Source organism: Xyrauchen texanus, chromosome 20, assembly GCF_025860055.1.
Source record: "Xyrauchen texanus isolate HMW12.3.18 chromosome 20, RBS_HiC_50CHRs, whole genome shotgun sequence".
Classification (NCBI taxonomy): domain Eukaryota; kingdom Metazoa; phylum Chordata; class Actinopteri; order Cypriniformes; family Catostomidae; genus Xyrauchen; species Xyrauchen texanus.
In genome coordinates, this window is record NC_068295.1 from 14,376,281 (window position 1) to 14,399,979 (window position 23,699).

At 37.0% G+C, this 23,699-nt stretch overlaps 1 protein-coding gene across 1 annotated transcript; it reads left to right on the forward strand.

Annotated features, from left to right (window-relative positions):
* Positions 1-1,812: 1,812 nt before the first annotated feature.
* Positions 1,813-18,370, forward strand: rtf1 (RTF1 homolog, Paf1/RNA polymerase II complex component). Its single transcript, XM_052150985.1, has 18 exons — positions 1,813-1,951; positions 7,455-7,565; positions 7,673-7,823; positions 9,891-10,095; positions 10,837-10,957; positions 11,047-11,158; positions 11,256-11,397; positions 11,611-11,788; positions 11,911-11,993; positions 12,095-12,182; positions 12,475-12,582; positions 12,689-12,766; positions 12,871-12,992; positions 13,350-13,407; positions 15,467-15,544; positions 15,832-15,930; positions 16,017-16,131; positions 17,336-18,370. Exons 1-18 carry the CDS (start codon positions 1,868-1,870, stop codon positions 17,440-17,442), a joined length of 2,040 nt encoding a protein of 679 aa, XP_052006945.1. The 5' UTR covers positions 1,813-1,867; the 3' UTR covers positions 17,443-18,370.
* The last annotated feature ends 5,329 nt before the right edge of the window (positions 18,371-23,699 follow it).

The window sequence follows — 23,699 nt, forward strand, 5'->3', positions numbered from 1 at the left end:
TGAGAGGTTGGGGAGAGGAACAATGAGTAAGTCAGTCAAATGTTTGTTAAAAATATTGAAAAGGAGGTCCCTGCAAATACTGAGGTCACATGACTGTCTATATAACTCCAGGATCAACTTGCAATCTTAAAGGGATAGTTCATCCAAAAATGAAAATTCTCTCATCATTTACTCACCTTCATGCCATCCCAGATGCATGACGTTCTTTCTTCTGGTGAACACAAACAAAGATTTTAAAAATCTCAGCTCTGTAGGTCCAAACAATGCAAGTCAATGGAGCCCAGAACTCCAAAAGATCCAAAAAGGAGATCAATTCAGCATAAATGTAATCCATAAGACGCCAGTGGTTTTATCAGTCTTCTGAAGTGATCTAGCTGGTTTTGTGTGAGAAGTTTCCAAATTATAACGCCTTTTTAATTGTGCATCTTGTCATCGCAGTCTCTGGGCAGTATCATGATTTCAAGCTTGATTACACTTCCTAGTGTTTTGCACATGCGCAGAGTGCTTGATGGCGCTATAGGAAGTGTAATCGATTTTAAAATCATGATTGCCAAGGAGACTGCTGTCAAGATGTACAATGAAAAAGGCGTTATATTTTGGTAACTTCTCACACAAAACCAGCTAGATTACTTACATTTACATTTATGCATTTGGCAGACGCTTTTATCCAAAGCAACTTACAGTGCACTTATTACAGGGACAATCCCCGGAGCAAGAGTTAGTGCCTTGCTCAAGGACACAATGGTGGTGGCCATGGGGTTCGAACCTGCAACCCTCTGATTAACAGCCCTGTGCTTTAGCCACTACGCAACCACCACTCCAGAAGGATTAAACCACTGGAGTCTTATTTTACTGTACATCTTGACAGCAGTCCCTTTGGCGATCATGATTTCAAATTCAATTACACTTCCTATAGAGCCATCTAGCGCTCTGCGCATGCGTGTACTGGTAGGAAGTGTAATAGAGCTTGAAATCATGATTGTCCCTAGAGATTGCAATGAGTGAAAAGGGAGTATTGGTCTGTTCTCACCCAAAACCAACTAGATCACTTCAGAAGACATTGCTTAAACCATTGGAGTCATATGGATTACTTTTATGCTGACTTCATCTCCTTTTTGGAGCTTTTTGAGTTCTGGTGATCACCATTCACTTGCATTGTGAGGACATACAGAGCTGATATATTCTTCTAAATATCTTTGTTTGTGTACAGTATAAGAAAAAAAGCCATACACATCTGGGATGGCATGACAGTGAGTAAATGATGAGAGAATTTTCAGTTTTGGGTGAACTTATTAATCTTAAAGTGCCATGGCAAATAGATTTAGATGGCAGGTGACCTCAATCAAATATTGCTCTCTCTCGCTCTCTCTCTCTCTCTCTCTCTCTCTCTCTCTCTCTCTCTCTCTCTCTCTCTCTCTATATATATTAATTACATCATTTTATACCAGCTATAAAACGTAAAACAAAAGCAATATTTTGAAGAAAAACATAAATTAATAATATTATTTTGGCCCTAATGTAAGTTCTGTAAAATAGCAACAGATTAATTGTCTGAGTTATTTTTATGTTCTTTACCTTTTTAGGGTTGATCATTACATATGATCAACCCTAAACAAATTATATTTGTCTTCACTAATCCAAATATAATTCTAAAGCAGTACAATTAAACAAACAATCAAACAAACTTTTCGTTTGCAAAAATTAACATTATCTCTTTCGCTAGTCGGTTGTTTAAATACACTCTGAATTATTATTTGATTATTATTGGAGTGAAGTGTACGCATGCGCAATACAGCTGTAGCGCCTTTGTGTGGAGGAGTGCGGCGCTGCTGTTTAAACACACAGGGAGCCAGGCAGGCAGCTAAAGATGGTGAATGTAAAGAAACGGAAAGGTCGGGTCGTGATTGACTCCGACTCCGAGGATAGTGCAAGCGACGATAATTTGGATCAGGTATGAATATCATTCATGCGATCCCAAAAATCTCTATGGTGTCATAATTGTCTGTGTGTGTTGAAGTCCCATGCTAAGTGATGTGGGAGAGCTAGCTGGTTAGCAGGGGCCTGTGTGGTCACATCGCTTTGGATTTGGGGCTCTTTCACCTGAAAATGTGGATATTTTATGTGCTTTTTAGTGTCACGTGCACCACATGTGTATTTTAGCTGCATGAAAATGGCCGCGCTTGTTTAGAACCTATTCTGGTTTAAGACGTTAAATTGCCGCGGCTAAAGTTCGTTTTCGTTTGTAGCTGTAGAATTATGACTTGAACCTAGAGCGGACAGGCGTTACTAAAACAAGGCTCTTCAGCCCTCCGAGAGAGTGGCATTTTGATTGGATATTTGAAAGTCACATGATGAAGCAACAAAGTGTACTGTTTTTGTTTTTGATTTATCAGCATAAATTATATTCGCTTTTGACATTGGCCTCTGTTTTATTGCTGTAGGTTTAGATTTGATAACAAACACTACGCTGAACTGCATTGTTACATTGTAAACGAATGCATGCTTAAATGTGTTATTTATAATATTAGGGGGTGTGCATACCTTTTGTATTTATAATACAACAAATTAAAAAACAAATGTGCATTTCAGTTGGTCTTAGTGGTGAAAATACTGTATTTGTTTGGGCCATTGGGTGCCCCTAATGAAGGTTCTCTCTCTAGCCCACAGCATCAAACAACCTGTGAACATCTTTGGTGTTGACAAATTACAGTTGGTGTGAGCTACCTAACATCTAAGCAGAACACAACTCAAACACTCACAGCAGTGTAAATACTGAAACCCTCAATTTCTCGTAGCCAGTATCTTGTATTGAATTAGGCCTGTACATAATTCTAAAGTTCTGCTGGGAATTTTAAAAGTGAAAAACTGAAATATCATGAATACTAAAGATTCAGTCACTGAAACCAATGGCTTGCCAATGTTTTTATACCTCAATGTGTTTTGACATCTCTCTGTGCTTTGAAAGTGTATAATTGGATAGTGGATGTCAGAGCATTGAGACTGTTGGGTTAAAGCTATGCCAAATCCCTCTATGTTATGTGCTAATTTTATCCTGCAGTACTAGAACACAAACAGTCACCCCACAGGCCTTTGTGTACATTTTCATTTTGTTTATCAACACTAGTAAGAGGGTCCACCTCATTTTAAATCTTGAGGAATTGCTGTTTATGACTGATACTGAGCCCGTTTACATGCACACCATATTGATGTGCATGTAACTCCCAAAAATCAGCTTATTTAAAAAATCTTGAAAGCAAGAAAACCACGTTTACATGATATTTTAAATAATCAAGTTATTATTTTTTTGAAGATTATTGAAGAGGCATGTGTGCAATACTTATGTACATTGGATAATAAGCTGCTAAAGGTGGTAAATTTACATGCAACGCGAAATCGGGGTAATGTGCTCAAATCTAGCATAAGAATGTAGGGGTAATGTGCTAAAATCCTTGTTGATCGCTTTGTTGTTATGCCGTTTATGACCTTACACTGATAAAGGAAATCCATTGCATTTACATGAACACACACAGTGACCAGATTGGATACGTTTACATGTACACCAATACTCTGATTATTTGCGGAGAATGTGTTTTAATGCTTTATTTTATAAATTAATAATTATTGCAAACAAACATCTTGTTGCAAATATGTATCTAAATACTTGGTATAAGGAAAATTAGTCGGTTTGTGAGTCTTTTATAATGATTTTTTTAAAAGAACTGGTTTATAAGAGTCATTTTCGTCGACACTAGAAGCTCCGTCTGTTTTTGATTCACTAAAAAGAATCTGTTCATAAGATTAATTTGTTTGTCAAACTACACTGGCTGCTCGTATTTTGATTCACTAAAAATAATCGTTTATAAGAGTCATTTGTTTGTGAATCGGAATACACACACTGGATAATGTTGTGTTCCGCCCACGAGGACAATCTCATTTGAAAGATGTGTTTCCTTGCCATTTATTTTTTTGGTATTTGGGCTTTTTATCTTGCTACCATTCAATTCAGACTGCAACCGGACCTTCACAACTCTGGAAAATATTTTGTTTAGTTTTTTTGCCATGGGGCTGTAGATTCTGCAGCAGGGGAGCACCACTGCTGGGAAATGGTTCAAGGAACTGCTGTTTTGTGATGCTTTCGAACCTGTCAGTATAACATCATCCGTCTGCAGCACTGGTGCAGGTGCACTTTGGTCAGAGTGGAAAAAATGCAATTAAAGCTTTTACATGCTTGTTTAAAGCGATTTAAATAGGAGTACTCCACCTATCTTAATGTGATTATCATTATTCTGATTATTAGCATAATTGCTATATCATAATCACGGCATTCTGTTTACATGAGCAACAGTTTACATGAGCGCAGTATTGCCTTAATAGCGTTGTATTTGCATTTTGAGGCACAATCACATGCACCCTCATAATGCCTTTATAATGCGATTAAGGCAATACTGCAATTAAACTGTTGCTCATGTAAACTGAATACTGTATTTGTTTTATTGCAATTATGCTAATAATCAGAGTAATGATAATTGCAGAAATATACTGTATGTAGAGTAATCCTATTGACCAAAGTGCACCTGTGCCAGTGCTGCAGACATTTTATGTTACACTCAAGAACGTGTTCATACACATCTTAAAACGGAAGAAACTGCACTTAATTCTCAGCTTCTCATTAAACGCCAGTTCCTTGCACCATTTTACAGCAGTGGTGCTGCCGCCATGCAGAATCTACAACCCCACAGCAAAAGAAAACATATTTTCTCATGATGTAAATGACCGTTTGCAGTCTGAATTGAATGTTTGTGAGATAAAAAGACTATATACCACAAAATAATGTAAGGAAACACATTTTTCTATTGAGGATGTACTCGCAGGCTGAACACAACAACATCTGGCACACCCAGTGAACTTTAGTAAATCAAAACAGACAGAGCAGCCAGTGTAGTCCAACAAACAAATGTCTCTTATAAACCGATTCTTTTTAGTGAATAAAAACAGACAGAACATCCAGTGTAGTCAAAAATAACTTTTAATCAATCATTCAAAAAGACTGACGAAATGACTGACTCATTTTCCTTATGCCAAGCTGTAGTTAAAGATACATATTTCACATTTATTATGTTATTTTTTGTTATAAATATGAATTTATAAGAAAACATAAAATTTCTCAGCAAATGTGAGGTTTGCCCAAATCATGCAAACAACTTAATCTAATTATTACTAATACTCTGATTATTGCAATAATGAGACTATTGCTGTGCATGTAAATTTAGCCATTGTCAGCTTATTCACCGGTCTAAGAACGTGCATTGAAACACGCTCAATGAGTCAACAATGCATTAGGGATGCTCCGATTAGGAGTTTTTTGAGCCTATACCGATCTTCTTATCACCTGATCAGACGATCCTTATCATTTGACCTTTTATCAGGATCTCTGTCATAACTGGCTATATCTAAGCTTTCTGCACACATTAATTAAATTTTCCTCTTCCCAGTAATATTGCTTTTCCTAGTTTTTGCTGAAAAAAAAAACTTCTGATATAAACGATTTCAAACAAACTTCTTTCACGTTGTCATTATGGGGTATTGTTTGTAGAATTTTGAGGAAAATAATGAATGTAATACATTTTGGAATAAGGCTATAACAAAATGTGGAAAAAGTGAAGTGCTGTGAATACTTTCCGGATGCACTGTATAAATCCGGCTGCTCATACTCTGGAAACTCCACAGACATTGAGAATAATTCACATTGTTTGAGATGAACCATGCAGCACATGTAAACTATATATTTATATAATTCAATCACAGCGTTTGCACTTTAATCTCAACTTTATTTATATTGCATTTAAAACAACAGAGTTGACCAAAGTGCTTCACCGTATTAATATTTAAAACATAACATTTAAACATTTCCTAAAATACAATCACTCAAACTGTGTCCTACATTTCATTTGTCAGACTCAAAAGACAGTGTAAACGGATGAGATTTCAGACATGACTTGAAAAGTCTTCAATGATCACACAAGGCCGTGTCGCTGTTTATCCGGAAAAGTGAAGCTTCTGGCAAAACACACGTCGTCATAAAAGCACAATTCAAAGTAAAGGCTAGATGCTTGAAATTGAAAAAATATATTACAACCCCAATTCCAAAAATGTTGGGACAGTATGAAAAATGCTAATAAAAACAAAAAGTAGTGATTTGTAAATTATATTCACCCTTTGCTATATTGAAACACTTAACTACACATTATACAACATTTTACTTTGTGAATTTCAAAAGAGCAATTTAAAAGAGCAATTTAAGACTAATAACAATTTGATGAGTTGAAATAAGGCAATGTGAAAAGAAGATGTTAAACAGGTGAGGCAATTATGTCATAATATATAAGGAGCCTCCAAAAACAGCCTAGTCCTTCAAGAGCAAAGTTAGTTCGAGACTTGTCAGTTTGCCAACAGATGCTTTTGCAAATAATCCAGCACTTTTAGAACAATGTTGCTCAAAGACAAATTGGAAGGATTTGGGGTATTCAAACCCTTGACAGTGTAAAATATAGTTAAAAGATTCAAGGAATCTGGTCAAATCTCTGCGTGTAAAGGGCAAGACAAAAACCACTTCTGAATGCGTGTGATCTCTGATCCCTCAGACATCGCTGTCTTAAACATCATTCATCTTTAATGGATATCATGAAAATGGGCTTGGGATTACTTTAGTAAACCTCTGTTAGTCAACACCATTCACCAGTGCATCCACAGATGCAAGGTAAAACACTATTCAAAGCAGAAGCCATACATCAACACTGTCCAGAAGTGCTGCCGACTTCTCTGGGCTACTTTCATCTTAGATGGAAAGTAGAACAGTGGAACTGTGTTTCTTGGTCCGATGAGTCCAGCTTTCAAAAACACAGCTCTCTGTGCCAGAGGAAAAAGACCATCCAAGCTGTTATTAGCGTCAGGTCCAAAAACCAGTGTCTGTATGGGCCAGGGGTGTGTCAGCGCCCATGGCCATGGGTAACTTGCACATCTGTTAGAATACCATGAATGAAGACCGATATGTACAGATTTTGGAGCAGCATTCACTGCCATCCAGCACCAGCTTTTGATGTGAGCAGGACAACTTTAAACCACATACTGGCCAAATAAGCAGAGAGTGCGTGTTCTAGATTTGCCTCCTTGCAGTCCTGACCATCTACATTTGAGAATGTGTGGTGATTCAAATGATTATTAAAAATAACTGAACTTATGTGTTCAATAGCACATGATTATATTAGCATATTTTTGCTGTGGTATCAAAAATAGGTATTGAGAACCGTGAAATTTCACTGGTGTTGGTACCGTGACAACACTACCTACAATGCATGTAAACAAAGCTTATGGGATATGTCACTGATGACATAATGACATGCACAATAACCCATGTACAACTGCATAACTGTCTTCACCTGTGCTCATTGCTCTAGGAGCTGCTGTCTCTGGCAAAGAGAAAGCGTGTGGATTCTGATGAACAGGAAGAACCTGTTAGTAAACCTGCCGCCTCCACTGACTCCGAGACATCAGACAGTGATGATGAGGTTTGTCCTTACTTTTAAAGCTCTGGCTATTGAAATATAGTCAAGAAATTATCTTAAACCATCTTGAAACTTGCTTTTGATTTAAACATCATCTTTTGATCTGTTAGTGGACTGTTGGAGGTACTAAAACCAAAAAGAAGGGAAAGCCAAGCAAAGGGCCGGAAAAAAAGAGCACAGTGAAGATAAAAAAGGGCAAGGCGGCTTCATCCGGCAGCTCAAATGGAGATGGTTCAGCAGAGAGTTCAGCTCCAGAGGAGGGTAGGGCAGCTGTCTGTGCTTTTTCCACATCTGTTATTTTTTTTATTTCTGTGGTATCACAACCAAGAAGTGAACAATTGGGCATCTTTCACATGTGCCAGCACTGTTTTTTCAGGCTGGGATTCGGCAACTACCTCAAAGTGCCCAACATGATCTTCTGCTGTTGTAGCCCTTCTGCTTTAAAGTTTGAAGTGTTGTGCGTTCTGAGATACTATTCTGCTCACTACATTTGTACAGAGTAGTTATCTGAGTTACCATAGCCTTTGTCAGCTCGAACCAGTCTGGCCATTCCCTCCGTTGACCTCTCTCATCAACAAGACGTTTCTGTCTGCAGAACTGCCACTCACTGGATGTTTTTTGTTTTTGGCACCATTCTGAGTAAACTAGAGTTTGTTGTGTGTGAAAATCCCAGGAGATCAGCAGATACAGAAAACTCAAAACAGCCTGTCTTGCACCGACAAACATGCCACGGTCAAAATCACTGAGATCAAAAATTTTTCCCCATTCTGATGGTTGATGTGAACATTAACTGAAGCTTCTGAATCGTATCTGCATTATTTTATGCATTGGACTGCTGCCACAGAATTGGCTGATTAGATATTCACACGAATAAGGTGTTCCTAAAAAAAAGTGCTCACTGAACGTATATATATTGATTCAATACATTGCAGTATTATAGTTGTATTGTGAATGAATCTGTACTAAATTGCAGATCCAGATTGTCTACAAGAGTGAATCTGGGACATCAGTTTCAATTTCTTTAGTGTAATTTTCTTCAGTTTTGTCCAGTGTGGTGCCTTATAAATGTGGCTCTGACTACACCAATATGAGTATTTTTCGCTCTTCATTCATTTTACAAAAAAATTATATGAATGCACAGATCATTAAAGCATTGGATATTTAATAATGTAACATTGTGAGGAAAAAGAAAGGTGATTTATATAGTTGTATTGCTTCGTAGGGCTGGCCGATAGGACGATGTAATCAGATATTGACGATATATGACAAATATACTGATGATCGACAATATCGGGAAATGACAAACCATGGAGCTGGGAAGTCAGCAAATATATAAAATAGTAGCCTGTAGTTATCATGCACTTACGCTTTTAGATATGAATCAAAATATAAACATTTTAAAAATCATTATGGATTAAATAAGACGATTGTGTCCATTTTCACTGCCAAAATTCTGAATGGCATGAAACATTTTCCAGTTATAACCTACTCAAACAGAAGGAAATGAAGCCTGTCGGGAAAAAGACTTGAGATGTCATTAAGGTGAAAATAATTAGTGACGAAACATCGGCCATTGTGAAAAACGTTTATTCAAAAGTTATTCAAAACATATTGCTGTGTGACAGCAACTTGTATTCATCATCCACTCCATAAAGAAACGTTTTTGATTTGTTGGTATGGAATTAAACAAAAGTTTTCTTTTTAATTATAATTATAACGTGCATAGGCCCCATTAAACAACCTTATGATTTATATAGAGAACGCACAGTAAAGTTTTCTTTTTTCTTTAAGCAACATAAACTGCATTAACGAAACACTATATAAACACAAATTCGATAAGATCACAGTGGAAATTATAAGGCAGTATTAATTGGGGAACACAAGGGAATTTATTAGGCTTACACCTAATAGGAAATCTGGTGTTTTCTATTTGTTTAAGCACAGACTGTGAAGTAAACAAACTCTTGTCACCATTTTATGAAAGTAGAAATTATGTGAGTTGTGTTAAACTTTCTAGAGGTAATGGTTTACTTATATTTCAATTATTATTATTATTATTATTATGTTTACATTTATAATTGTCTTTAGATCTTAATTGTATTGGTCATTTTCCACTTGTTATCGTGGGGTTGACGATGTAATCAGATATTGCAATTTTTTTTTTAGAAATATATTTTTACAATATTTCCTGCATATTGCCTAGCCCTATTTTAAGTTTTTTTTCCTCTTAATTTTTTCTTTCATTTCAAAATTGAAACTGGAAAAAATAAACAAGATGAAACGAATACAAATAAACAAACCGTTTCTCCCTGCCTTACTATTTCTAAGGTGAGGTGTCAGACTCCGAAAGTAACAGCTCGTCCTCCAGCTCGGATTCTGACTCCTCATCAGAAGACGAGGTTTTCAGGGATGGATACGGTGATGATCTGATGGGGGACGAAGAGGACCGAGCCCGTTTGGAGCAGATGACAGAGAAAGAGAGAGAACAGGAGCTGTTCAATCGAATAGAGAAGAGAGAAGTTCTCAAGAGGAGGTGAGACGGGATTCTAATATTGAATAAGGCATTGAATGACAGCATAATTAAAGTTTCAGTTATGTGAAATGATTAGAATGCTCAAGCAAGTTTCTTCAGAAATGTGTGGGGGGAAAAAATTTCTCCAAAAAAGACATTCCTTGAATCACCATTAAATGAATGGATGGCATTTCACCTCAAGTCCATACACCTGTGCATTAATTTACAGTGTGGAACTGAAGCTGTTAGAAATCTTGTGTGGAAATACACTGATTAATTTTGCATCCTAGAATGGTACATATTTCTGTTCTAGGTAGGGAGGCCATGCAGTATTATTTTTCTGTATTATTTTCCCAAGATCACAAGATTTGTTTGGTTGTGATATTGACATGACTATAGGTATACCGACAAAACAAGTGATCTTTATCAAGTTTTTATCTCGAGGCAACAATACCAATAAATAAGCGTTGGAATGCATGGCCTACAGATCACAGTATTATGTACTGTATAAAATAATATGGCCTCAAAGAGCATCTTTACCAAAATGTGATCGTTAGCCTAATATAGAAATTAACTGAAATTACATGATTTTTAATCAAATAAAATATTTGTAAACAATGGTTCTGTAAATATGGGTTGGCATGTGGGGAGTTTTTCTTTGTTCTGCTCATTTGAAAGGAAATGCATTTGCTCAGCAAGAACAAAAATTTGAAGGAGTCAAGAAAAGATGTTCATCCACACAGATGTTTTTGTCCCTCTAAGGTTTGAAATAAAGCAAAAATTGAAGACTGCAAAGAAGAAAGAAAAGGAAGAGAAAAAAAAAAAGCAGCAGGAGGAGGAGCAGGAGAAGAGGAAACTGTCTCAGGTCCCAGACCCTCAGGTGGTGAGTAAACCGTACAGCCAACAGGCCCATCCTTTAAAAGAAACGCAAATATGGTCCTACACACGTGTGGTTCCTGTCTGTTTATGCAGGTGATGTCACATAACAAAGAGAGACGGATCAAGAGAGACGAGAAGCTGGACAAAAAGTCACAGGCCATGGAAGAGCTGAAAGCAGAAAGAGAGAAGAGGAAAAACAGAACTGGTACCTTTCTTATCGTAGTGATATTTCACTTTCCAATCAACAGACAACTGTAACTGTGTTACAAGAAATCGCTATTATTTAAACGTTAAACTTTCAGCTGAGCTCCTAGCAAAAAGGCAGCCACTGAAAACCAGCGAGGTCTACTCGGATGATGAAGAGGAGGAGGAAGATGATGATGACAAATCTTCAGTAAAGAGTGACCGCAGCTCAGGATCTTCATCTTTTGATGATGAGGAGGAGTAAGTATAAGAGGATAACATCACATCTCCTTGGTTCGTAACACATTAATTACTGCCATTAAGACTTAAATTATCCCAGATCAAAACTCTAAACACACAACCTGTAAATCTCTATTTTGCTGTATTTTATATATTGAAGAATTCATATGGACCATTTTTTAATTTCTCCCACCTGTAATAAACCTATTTATTAACTGTGCACTTGTGCTTAAGAAAAGAGGAGGCTCCACCCAAGTCCCAGCCGGTGACATTACCAGATGAGCTGAATCGGATCCGGCTGTCCCGGCACAAACTGGAGCGCTGGTGTCACATGCCATTCTTTGCTAAAACTGTAACTGGATGTTTTGTTCGGATTGGCATTGGAAACAGCAGCAGCAAACCTGTTTATCGGGTCAGTGAAAAATTAAACTCTCTTGTTCTTCTGTTCATTTTATAACACCCTTTGTTCTAAAATGATTAATTGATTTTTGATTGCCAGTAGAAAGATTAAATGTATAAAATGAAATCCCACAGGTGGCTGAAATCATTGATGTGGTGGAGACGGCAAAAATTTATCAGCTGGGGACTACACGGACAAATAAAGGCCTTCAGCTCCGGTGAGTAAATGCAGAAAAAACAGATCCTGTGCATTCATCTTTTCTCTTTGTGGTACATTATTGATGTCTTTTGTATGTGTATTGTATGTTTATGCTTGCAGGCATGGAAATGACACACGAGTGTTCAGACTTGAGTTTGTGTCTAATCAAGAGTTTACTGAAAGCGAGTTTATGAAATGGAAAGAGGCGGTGAGTTTGAAATGTGTACTTCAACAAAATAGAAGAGTTTAACCAAAAGCAAATTAAACATAGAAATATGCTTATCTTATTCTTATGCATCTCTTATTTGGGCTTAACTATTCAGCAGATTAAAATTTTATGCCAGCTAAGTTTATTTGTTTCAGCAAAATTGAATTGGGGGTTGAATTACATTTTTGCCCTGTATTTGTTAAGTGTTAGGTTTATTTTAGAACTGCTGTCATACCAGAACGTAATGGGATGTGCATGTTTAGTAGTAACTTTTGTAACTGTTGCACCATAGATGTTTTCAGCAGGAATGCAGCTTCCTAATCTGGATGAGATCACCAAAAAAGAGCAGTCCATCAAGGAGGCAGTCAACTATAAATTCAACGACAAAGACATTGAAGATGTGAGTCCCACTGATGCCGTTTCTTGTTGTCCTTAATACATGAAACTGTAATCAGTTTTAGCAATATGTTAATAATGTGAGATTTTTGTTTGTTTGTTTATTTCAGATTGTCAAAGAGAAAGACAGATTCCGAAAGGCACCACCAAATTATGCCATGAAAAAAACGCAACTTCTCAAAGAGAAGGTTGTAATCTTTTTGTAGTAGCTTTTTCCTTGTGGATAGAAGTCTATTTATGTGCATACTTGCGTATGTTGTCTTCTGCTAATATGTGTAACTTGTGTTTACAGGCCATGGCCGAAGAGAGTGGTGATGGCGAGAAGGTGAAACTACTGCAGGATCAGTTGAATGAGCTGGAGGAGAGAGCAGAAGCACTTGACCGACAGAGAACCAAAAATATCTCTGCCATCAGGTTAGAAATGCACAAATGCTTTCATGAAAACGTGCTTTTGTGCACATACACAATAAATCCCTGATATTTCCAGGTTATCCATGACTGTGGGAACCCTGATGACTATTAAGAGGAGAGATGAGAAGATTTGTATGTTGTTAATTTCAGGCTTGAGAGTTCTGAAAATGTAATAAAACCCTAAACTCATGGAAATTTTATAGTGAATGGTACAGTATTTAAGTTACGTTCAGCTCTGAAATATTTTGTTGGCTAGAAATTGCTCTTTGTGAGTGTAATCTCTTTGGAAATTGGAAAAGTCATGGAAATGTATTGGTCGAATGGAGTCAGAACCCTGAATAATGTTTTTTTTCTGCCTAGCTATATCAACCAGAGGAATCGGAGTTGGAACATTGTGGAATCTGAGAAGGCTCTGGTGGTGAGTGATCTTGTTAGACTGTTTTTGAGCTGTTTGTCTGTTAGTCAGAGTTTGGGGGCCTCCAGGAACAGGGTTGGGAACCACTATGTTAGGTTTTCATATTGGGCACGTTTGCTGTGGTCCCAATCAGAGTGCGCTTGTTAGAACAAATCACGGTCCGGCCACGCCCTCCTCCTCGTCACACAGACCTACACCTACACAGATCCATAACCACAAAATATTTTTTTTTTAAAGTAAAATCATTAAAAATACAGCAAAATAAATGTTATTTTGAATTAAATCGCCTAGTACCTAGTATCACTATGTGGCGATTGTGAGTAGAATTTAATGAAAGTGACGAGGAGAAGCTAGCGGTATGGTAAGCTAACAGGCTAACCAATTAGCTTGTAAGCTAACTGGAGAAAATGGAACAGATAAATGTTTATCTTACCATTTATATATATTTTTTTAATATTGAAAAAGCAGATGCGGTTAACTAATTTGAACAAACGCAACTTTATTTTAAAGTATTACAGATACTTTTTGGTGTTAATGGATGAAAACTAAAATTTTACAAAAACTAAATAAAAACTAAAAAGTCATTTTCAATAACTTTTTCATCAAAATTAAAATTATTTATGCAAAATTTAAAACAAACTAACACTTTTTGGAGAAATGTCCTCATCTGATGAAACAAAAATGTAGCTGTTTGGCCATAATGACCGTCATTATGTTTGGAGGAAAAATGGGTGAGGCTTGCTAACCGAAGAACAACATCCCATCCTTGAAGCGTGGAGGTGGCAGCATCATGTTGTGGGGGTGCTTTGCTGTAGGAGGGACTGGTGCACTTCACAAAATAGATTGCATCATGAGGAAGGAAAATTATGTGGGTATATTGAAGAAACATCTCAAGACATCAGCCATGAAGTTTAAGCTTGGTCGCAAATGGGTCTTCCGGACAATGACCCCAAGCATACTTCCTAAATTGTGGAACAAAGGACAACAAAGTCAAGGTATTGGAGTGGCCATCACAAAGCCCTAACCTCAATCTGATAGAAAATTTGTGGGCACTGAAAAAGCGTGTGCGAGCAAGGAGGCCTACAAACCTGACTCCGTAACACCAGTTCAGTCTGGAGGAATGGGCCAAAATTCCAGCAACTTATTGTGATAAGCTTTTGGAAGGCTACCTAAAACATTTGAACCAAGTTAAACAGTTTAAAGGCAATGCTAGCAAATACAACAAAGTGTATGTAAACTTCTGACTGACCGGGAATGAATAAAAGCTGAAATAAATAATTCTCTCTATTATGATATTACTAAAGTAGTGATCCTAACTGACCTAAGACTAAGCAATGTTTTCTACAATTAAATGTCAGGACTTGTGAAAAACTGAGATTAAATGTATTTGGCTAAGGTGTATGTTAACTTCTGACTTCAGCTGTATGTAGCAAATTGCAGTTTAGTTGTTTAATTTTGCCCCCATTGATGAATGTTTTTTTTTAAATAAGACTCTTATTCCATAATGCCCGGTTTTTATTTATTTATGTAAAAGCACTCATAATGAACATATATTTAGCATTCATTTGACTTGACAGTCATTATTAGCCTATATCGCATTATTATGCAAAGTCCATCGTGTTTACAGCACAAAATAAAAACAGAAATGAGATGACCAGATTTTATCCAATTTGTCCAGCAAACTTGATCATTTCCGGACACATTAGCTGCCACCAAAATTTCTTAGCGGAAATTCTGGTGCACGTGTGATTTTTATTTATTTATTTATTTATTTTTTTAATAATTTTTTTTTTTTTTTTTTTATATATTCAACTGATGATGTCTTCATGCTTAAATCATCCAATATACATGCACATGTTATTTTGCTTCCTGAATAACTGCAGATCCGAGTAAAGATTGCTTTCTTACTCATGCAAACCATGTCACAGTTCCATTGTGACCAAAACAGCTTTCATATGACCACATTTTTATGTGAACCCTGCTCCATTTCGGACTAAATTGCCAGTGTGAAAGCTCCCTTAAAAGACATCTAGAATCTAAAACATCTTTGTTTGTCAATCAGGCAGAGGGACAGAACTCCAAGAACCAACAGATGGATCCATTCACCAGACGGCAGTGTAAACCAACCATGGTGTCCAATGTAAGGCTAGCATCTACTCTTTACTCCAAAACATCAAACACACACATAAGCTCCTAAGTTTCAGACAGGTTTTGGGTAGACTGCAAGCTCACTAACATAGCTATAGTAACTTTCACCCACACACATTCACACTCGCACACAATTAGCCTCTCTCCTCACAAATGGAGAACATATACTTTAATGCCTCTGTTGGCAATCCTTCAGTCACCTCCTGTGTTCTTCTTTACTCCTACGCCTATTAGACTATCTTTTATGTTTCTTAAAAAACGATATTCTCTCTTTCTCAGGCAAGAGATCCCTCAGTCCATGCAGCTATTCTGGCACATCTTAACCAGAAATACGGTTCAGGCTCAGGCCAAGATAACAGCCAGCAGGCTAACAAACAGGTAACATGCAAAGACACAAACAAGCCCAAAGCAAGAAACATGAGCCTGTTCTGATACTGAATTGTGTGACCCTGTTTATAATGCAGGGCCCGGGTAACCAGAAAGACAAAGATGCTACCAAGCCAACCAGCGACCTCTCAGAAGACCTTTTTAAAGTTCACGACTTTGATGTCAAAATTGACCTACAGGTTCCTAATGCTGGTAAGTGCATCTCAAATGTGGAGAGGACCTCAATTTAGTGATGTGGTTGTTCCTGCTGGTCTGGAATTAAGGAATTTTTCAGGTTCAATATAAGTTAAGCTCAATCGACAGCATTTGCAGCATAATGTTGATTTTAAAAAATATTTTAGAGTCGTCCCTCCTAAAAAAAAAAATTTTTTTTTTTGAGCTGTAAAGTTGTTTAAATCATAATTTTTACAGTTGTTTTAGGGTTTTATAGGGTTTGTTGACATTATATTGTCATGGTAAAGAAGTTGTAAAATTGGCTATAACTTTACACAGAAAAGGTTAGCAATAGATTTTATCACACCAAAATCATGTTAAAAACACATTGCTTGCATCTTGTGGCTATACTTTTGAAATTAGTGTTTTAATGTTTATGTATTGACCTTTTTCTTCTCCCAATTTGGAATGCCCAATTCCCAATGTGCTCTAAGTCCTTGTGGTGGCGTATTGACTCGCCTCAATCCGGGTGGCAGAGGACGAATCTCAGCTGCCTCAGCGTCTGAGACCGTCAACCCACGCATCTTATCACGTGGCTTGCTGAGCATGTTACCGTGGAGATATAGCGCGTGTGGAGGCTTCACGGCATCGACCGCGGCATCCATGCACAACTCACCACGCGCCCCACAGAGAGCGAACCACATTTATAGTGATCACGAAGAGGTTACCTAGTGTGACTATAACCACCCTTGCAACCAGGCCAATTTGGTTGCTTAGGAGGCCCGGCTGGAGTCACTCAGTACGCCCTATCGAACTCCAGGGGTGCTATCCTTTGTCTTTACCACTGAGCTACCCAGGCCTGATTTTTGCTTATTTTAAAGAAAAGTTGGGCTACATCTAAACAAATTTTCGTGGTAATCAAAATTGTCCCACAAATACTGTAGATTTATCTGATATTGAATCCAGAATATTCCTTTAAGTGCAATAATAAATCTCAAATCCTTTGTTTAAACAGTCATTACATTTTGTTTGTTGGCATTTGCAAGTGCCAAACTTTTGGGTCTAAAAATGGTTTGTATCAAACTTCAGATTAAAACACTGTGTAGTGGGAAAACGGAATTTAACAGTGTATGAATTAATGAACATATGAATTTGATCCTCAAAATACGGCCTGACATTTGGTAGGATGACTATGTAGGTCTTGAATGGACCATTTGAAATGTATTTTCTATATCCTCCACAGAAGCAAAGTCTTTAGCGGTGAGTTCAAACTCATTGCCTGTTAAAGATGGAGCACCACGCCGATCTCTCAACCTGGAAGACTACAAGAAGAGACGAGGACTCATCTGATCTCTGACTCCACCTGCGATTTTGTTCTCCCCTGAATGATTGGCCACCTTTGCTGGGGGGTCTGGGTCTAAAGCTGTGGCCACCCCTTGTGTGTGTGAGTGTGTTCAGGAAGTGTGTGGAAGTATGTGTGTGTTATATGTGTGATACAGAGAAAGAATAAGTGTGTGTGTGTGTGTGTTTGAGAGATTTTGAGTACTTGTATGATCGTTTCACCTGTACGTGAGAAGAAATAACCAGAAATATTGATAATTTTCAGGTGTTTTCCTGCAAAGAGTCGCATTTTGAAAGATGAAAAAGTCTACATTATTTACAGTGTGTGCAGACATGAAAGCAGGATTGTATTACCTCCTCCCGATTCTCCATTTCATACTGATGTATGTAGCACATTCTCTCCCTCTCAGACCCTCACAGAATTAACCTTTTTTTTTTTTTATACAAGTTTGTGAATAAATATCTCAAAGGACACTATTAAAAAAAAAAGACAACACAAATCTAGCTTTTTCTTTGGAAGTTGTTATTAGTTTTGAATAATGTGGTTCGGTCTGCCCCACTTACTCAAAAAAAAAATTTTTTAAACCAACGTTTAATGGTTCCAATGACAGCCCTACTAACTCTGCTTGCTGGCTAAGAGGCTGAGGGGAGGACCAATCAGAGGGGAATTGACAATGACATCACACTCCCTAAAGACTCTATTTAAGACGGTGATCAAATAAACGTATTTGCCATGGACAAAAAAAAAAAAAAATGGAGAATTGATGTTTTCTTCTCTTTCTTCCACATCCCTCTGTCTCCATCAGAGCTGATGTAAGTGTTATTGATCATAATTATTGATGATGTCTTTTAAGTCCGTTCTCGTATCTATGTGGCATGCCTTGTAAATAAGCGATCTCGAGTGAGTGCGGCTGAATAAAAGAGGAACCTTTTCATACCCTGTGTGTTTGTGTGTATCTGCTTGTTCAAGCAGCTGTTGTTTTTTGTGTACATTCAGTAATTTACAGTTGCTCAGATTCCTTGTTTTATCAGAGATTATTTTGCAGAGACTTATGTTAAAATTAATGGTAGAAATTGGAACGCTGAACGGATGTAGATACAGACATTGCTTGTCAATCAACTCAAGAACGTGCATAAGAATTAGCTATACAAGAAGGGAAAATTTTGTTTTTTAAGTGTAATCTGAGGCAAAGAAGAACGAATTATGAATCCAGTGTTGTCAGATTTTACTGCTGATTTGAAATGCGTTCTTTGATCATAATTTTGGCGAACCGTTTTTTGAGATTTCGGTGATCCAATCAAGTATATAGTATATTTTCAATATTATAGTATGTTTTTATATCAAAGTACTTAAATGAGTTTCCTGGCCTTTGTGTGACCCAGGAGAGCGAGCATATGAGGTTACTAAAAGTGTTGATGCTGCAAAAACCACAAAGAGCACCCAGCTGTAACAAAATAATGAGGCTATGGGCCTTGAAACACAGCTGAAGATAAAGAGTAAAAACAACCAGTGGTCAAAGTAATTAAAAAGATAGACTAAAGCCAGGTTTCTACCAGTAAAAAGATATCAAAAGGCTCTGTGAGATAATGGTGGCGAATAGTATCCATTGGTTACAAAAATAACGAAGGGGCGTAGAAATGAGGTAATGCCAGATAACAAACTGTATAGAAGATGAGGTTTTGGACTAAGAGAGTCAGAATGGACAGCTGACCTTCTCAAGTTTGTTGGTGACACAATAACCTTCAACTTTGGCATCTGAAACCCTGGACTCCGAGAGTTTTCTTGCATCTTAGAGATTCTTCAAAGATTTTCCACAACATAATTGGCGCCCAACGTGGGGCTGGATCGAGGCTGAAAGGGTGGAGAAACTGCTGAGGGTCCGCTGACACAGATTGCACAAAATCACTGGTGCCAAAACTGAGGTAAGCATTTAGCTTAGAAGTGTTTTTGTGTGATCTGATGTAAGTCTGACCTAGTAAGTGGTTACCCTGGAGGCCTTGCCAGCCCGGACATCAATATAGGTGGCCCAAGGAGGCAAAGAAAATTCCTATATAGGTGGCCCATGGAGGCATGGAATGAGTGAAAGTCCTACATAGGTGGCCCAAGGTGGCAGTAAGTAAGCAAAATTCCTGTATAGGTGGCCAAAGGTGGCAGGGAATGAGTAAAATTCCAGTTTCGTTGTCCCTGAAGGTGGCAAGAGAAAATTCATTTACAGGTGGCCCAAAGAGGGCATGGAGTGAGTGAAATTCCTACATAGGTGGTTAATGAGATATTTAAAAAGCCCGGGCTGAGTATAATATAGAGATTTATTGAAAAATGTATGCATGTGGTAATGAATTATGTGTAAAATCGTCTGCATTGTTTGCATATATAGGTGCTGGTCATATAATTTTATCGTCAAAAAGTTGATTTATTTCAGTAATTCCATTCAAAAAGTGAAACTTGGATAATGCATACATTCATTCCACACAGACTGATATATTTCAAGTGTTCATTCCTTTTAATTTTGATTATAACTGACAACTAATGAAAAACCCTAAAATCAGTATCTCAGAAAATTAGAATATTGTGAAAAGGTTCAATATTGAAGACACCGGGTGCCACACTCTAATCAGCTAATTTACTCAAAACACTTGCAAAGGCCTTTAAATGGTCTCTCAGTCTAGTTCTGTAGGCTACACAATCATGGGGAAGACTGCTGACTTGACAGCTGTTCAAAAGACGACCATTGACACCTTCCACAAGGAGGGCAAGACACTAAAGGTCATTGCTAAAGAGGCTGGCTGTTCACAGAGCTCTGTGTCAAAGCACATTAATAGAGAGGCGAAGGGAAGGAAAAGATGTGGTAGAAAAAAGTGTACAAGCAATAGGGATAACCGCACCCTGGAGAGGATTGTGAAACAAAACCCATTCAAAAATGTGAGGGAGATTCACAAAGAGTGGACTGCAGCTGGCGTCAGTGCTTCAAGAACCACCACGCACAGACGTATTCAAGACATGGGTTTCAGCTGTCACATTCCTTGTGTCAAGCCAATCTTGAGCAAGACAAAGTGTCAGAACACAAAAAGGACTGGACTGCTGCTGAGTGGTCCAAAGTTATGTTCTCTGATGAAAGTACATTTTGCATTTCCTTTGGAAATCAAGGTCCCAGAGTCTGGAAGAAGAGAGGAGAGGCACAGAATCCACGTTGCTTGAAGTCCAGTGTAAAGTTTCCACAGTCAGTGATGGTTTGGGGTGCCATGTCATCTGCTAGTGTTGGTCCACTGTGTTTTCTGAGGTGGAGCAGGCAAAAGGAGCCCCAACTAAGTATTGAGTGCTGTACATGCTCATACTTTTCATGTTCATACTTTTCAGTTGGCCAACATTTCTAAAAATCCTTTTTTTGTATTGGTCTTAAGTAATATTCAAATTTTCGGAGATACTGAATTTGGGATTTTCATTAGTTGTCAGTTTTAATCATCACAATTAAATGAAATAAACATTTGAAATATATCAGTCTGTGTGTAATGAATGATTATAATATCCAAGTTTCACTTTTTGAATGGAATTACTGAAATAAATCAACTTTTTGATGATATTCTAATTATATGACCAGCACCTGTATGTGTTGCTGGCTTTAACTGTGCTGTGTTTACGATGGCTGGGTTGTGTGCTTTTGCTGACAGCACTGTATTGTGTTGTATGTGTGAGTATACAGTGGAGTGTGCTGTGATATAAAGAAACAGGTGTATTAGGTTCTGTGGTTGGTAAATGGAAAATGAACAATGAAAGTAAATGAAGAGTTTGGAAAAAATCATTCCAAGAACTAAAAAGTGTTAAAAAATATTGGCTCTGTTGTTTATTTGGACACTATCCAAATCGTAGTTGGTGTGATTCAGATAAATAAACACAATTGTTGTTTGTCTTTTTCTCTCTCATACAGTACGCTAGAGACTGAGTGCTGTGAAGAGCTGTAGGGGAGGGGCTGGCTGAGCAGAGATGGAGCAGTAATGGGAGGGCTGTGAGCATGCACAGAAACGGAGAAGCCTTTTATTTTTATTTTTTTCTTCCCTAAGTTTTCCTCCTGAAACAGAAATCCTAATGTGGAAGCAAGCTGTTACTGAGTTTGAGAGGAGAAAAGAAAGACCAAGATTAATAATAGGAACACAGTGAGTTAGTGATCATTTCTGGAGAGAAGTTATGAACAAATGAACTACAATCAAAAATGTTAAGGTGATTTTGTAATAGAGAGAGTAAAGGAGAATTAGCACCAATGTAGAAATTGTCTTTAACAGAGACTCAAAATGGATGTGACAGCTGTGGGTGGAAGTACATGAGTTTTCATATAAAAAGAAGTAACAGATATAGCTATCAACCACTGTAAATAATGTGTTTTTTATGGAAATAAAGGAGGGAGAGGGATAAAAAGAGGAGAGCGAAAGGAGGGGCAGAAGTAATAGTTTTGTTTTAGAATTGTATCATATTTTTTGAGAGCTCTGTTTATAAAGGTCTTGTGTTTGTAAAAAGTGTGAAAGTTTCTGTGTTTGTCAGAGTATCTGTATCTGTGTTTGAAAGTGTGGGAAGTATGACTGAAGTGTGATTGCTTATGGAACTGTTTGATGAGTCCTTAACAATAAAAGGAAAGCAGAGTGTATGTTACATTATATGAGCCCAATAAATAAGGGGACAAGTGTGAATATAAGCCCTAAAAAGGATACGATGAATGGAGTAAATGTTGTCTAATAAAGAAAGATTGTCTTTTATATTGAATGGCTGTTGGGAATGAAAGCTGTCTCGTGAAACTTTGAAAAGGAATTTCCTTTGTTAATATAGAGAAAAGTTTACAAATTTTCAGAAATATTGGCTTTGTGGGTTTGGCCATTCTTCAAAAATTTTAGAATTTGTTGTCCAGATAGAGAGATTGAGCATTTGCTGCATAACTAATGAGGAGTATGTATGCAATTTACAGCAAAGAAAATCTGTTTAGGCTATTTTCAACCTTCCATCAATATAAGAGGCAAAAGAGGGCACTTAATAAATATTCTGGTTGTATATATATATATATATATATATATATATATATATATATATATATATATATATATATATATAGGATAAATATAATACAGTATAAACTAACAATAGGAAAAAGAATAGCTTTAAAACAAAAATGTGCATGAAATCAAAAAGTTAACTGGACAATATTTATTATTGGGCTGTTTTTTCATGCCATGCAGGAAGCCTGATGTAAGATTAACTAAACTGAGAAAGAGCAGCTGTTGAATGGACATGTGCAAGATCATAACTCCTAATCTAGAGTGTAGCATAGAAATTTATTTTACTTCATACAGAGAATTTATACATTCAAGAGGTATAACTGTGCTTAGAGTTAAAGTCTATATCAGAGTGATGAGTAAGAATATTTAGATTATAAAAAAGTGATCACTTTAAAGTGATTGAATTGCATTTGTGAAATCACATTATCTGGACAAACAATAAAGCTTTGAGTCTAGTTTATTGCGTTAAACTAAAGTCAAATAAGTAATTGGATTTTAAACAAAGGTTGTATTTAAGATAAGTGTTGTTATATTCAAGCAAATGGCAAAAGAGGACCAAAGATATGATGATAAAATAACTAATAAGAAAATTATATTTTGTAACTTATGAAAGTAAACCTTAAATGTGAAAACTTCACATTCACGTGTCTGTTTTATGTTCTGTTTGGTCCAGTTTATGAGAGAATGCTATTTTAACATTATTAAATTAAACACTAGAAAGTTGTTTTTGATTTTTCTGTGTTTAAAAATGTCTGGAGAACAATTTAAATGTGAGTGCAACGTTATCTGTGTAAACTTGATCAACCAACAAAAGATGTCTGATGAAGGGATTGAGGATGGCGGCAATGATACTCTGCAGACTTTGAGGGGAAACAAGCCTCTCTTGATGTCTTCAGACAGACAGAAATGGGCCCTGACTTTAGAAAAATATAGATAGCAGATAGATATAAAAAGATTATTTTATTTATTTTTAATTTGGTATACACAGAATAGGCCTTGTTTGATCATGGGTACACTGAGAAGCTGCCTTTGAGGCTAAAATGAAAGGAAAATAAATTTAAGAATGATTTGGATCATTTAAAAATTGGTCTTGGGGGCAGGTGAAGCCCATGGAGAAAGGTTAAGATTAAACTGAACATCATAACTTTCTCAAATATGAGAAAAGTTAATAACTTAATATTAATGCGTCTATTCTGTGTTTATTTTGTTATCATTATGTGTATGTTGTT

Bases quoted from the DNA above. Each gene is read 5' to 3' on its own strand.
- rtf1 (XM_052150985.1), top strand. From the start codon at position 1,868: ATGGTGAATGTAAAGAAACGGAAAGGTCGGGTCGTGATTGACTCCGAC. The intron at 7,824-9,890 runs GTAGGGCAGCTG...ACTATTTCTAAG, and splicing joins GAGTTCAGCTCCAGAGGAGG to GTGAGGTGTCAGACTCCGAA. The intron at 15,545-15,831 runs GTAAGGCTAGCA...TCTCTTTCTCAG, and splicing joins AACCAACCATGGTGTCCAAT to GCAAGAGATCCCTCAGTCCA.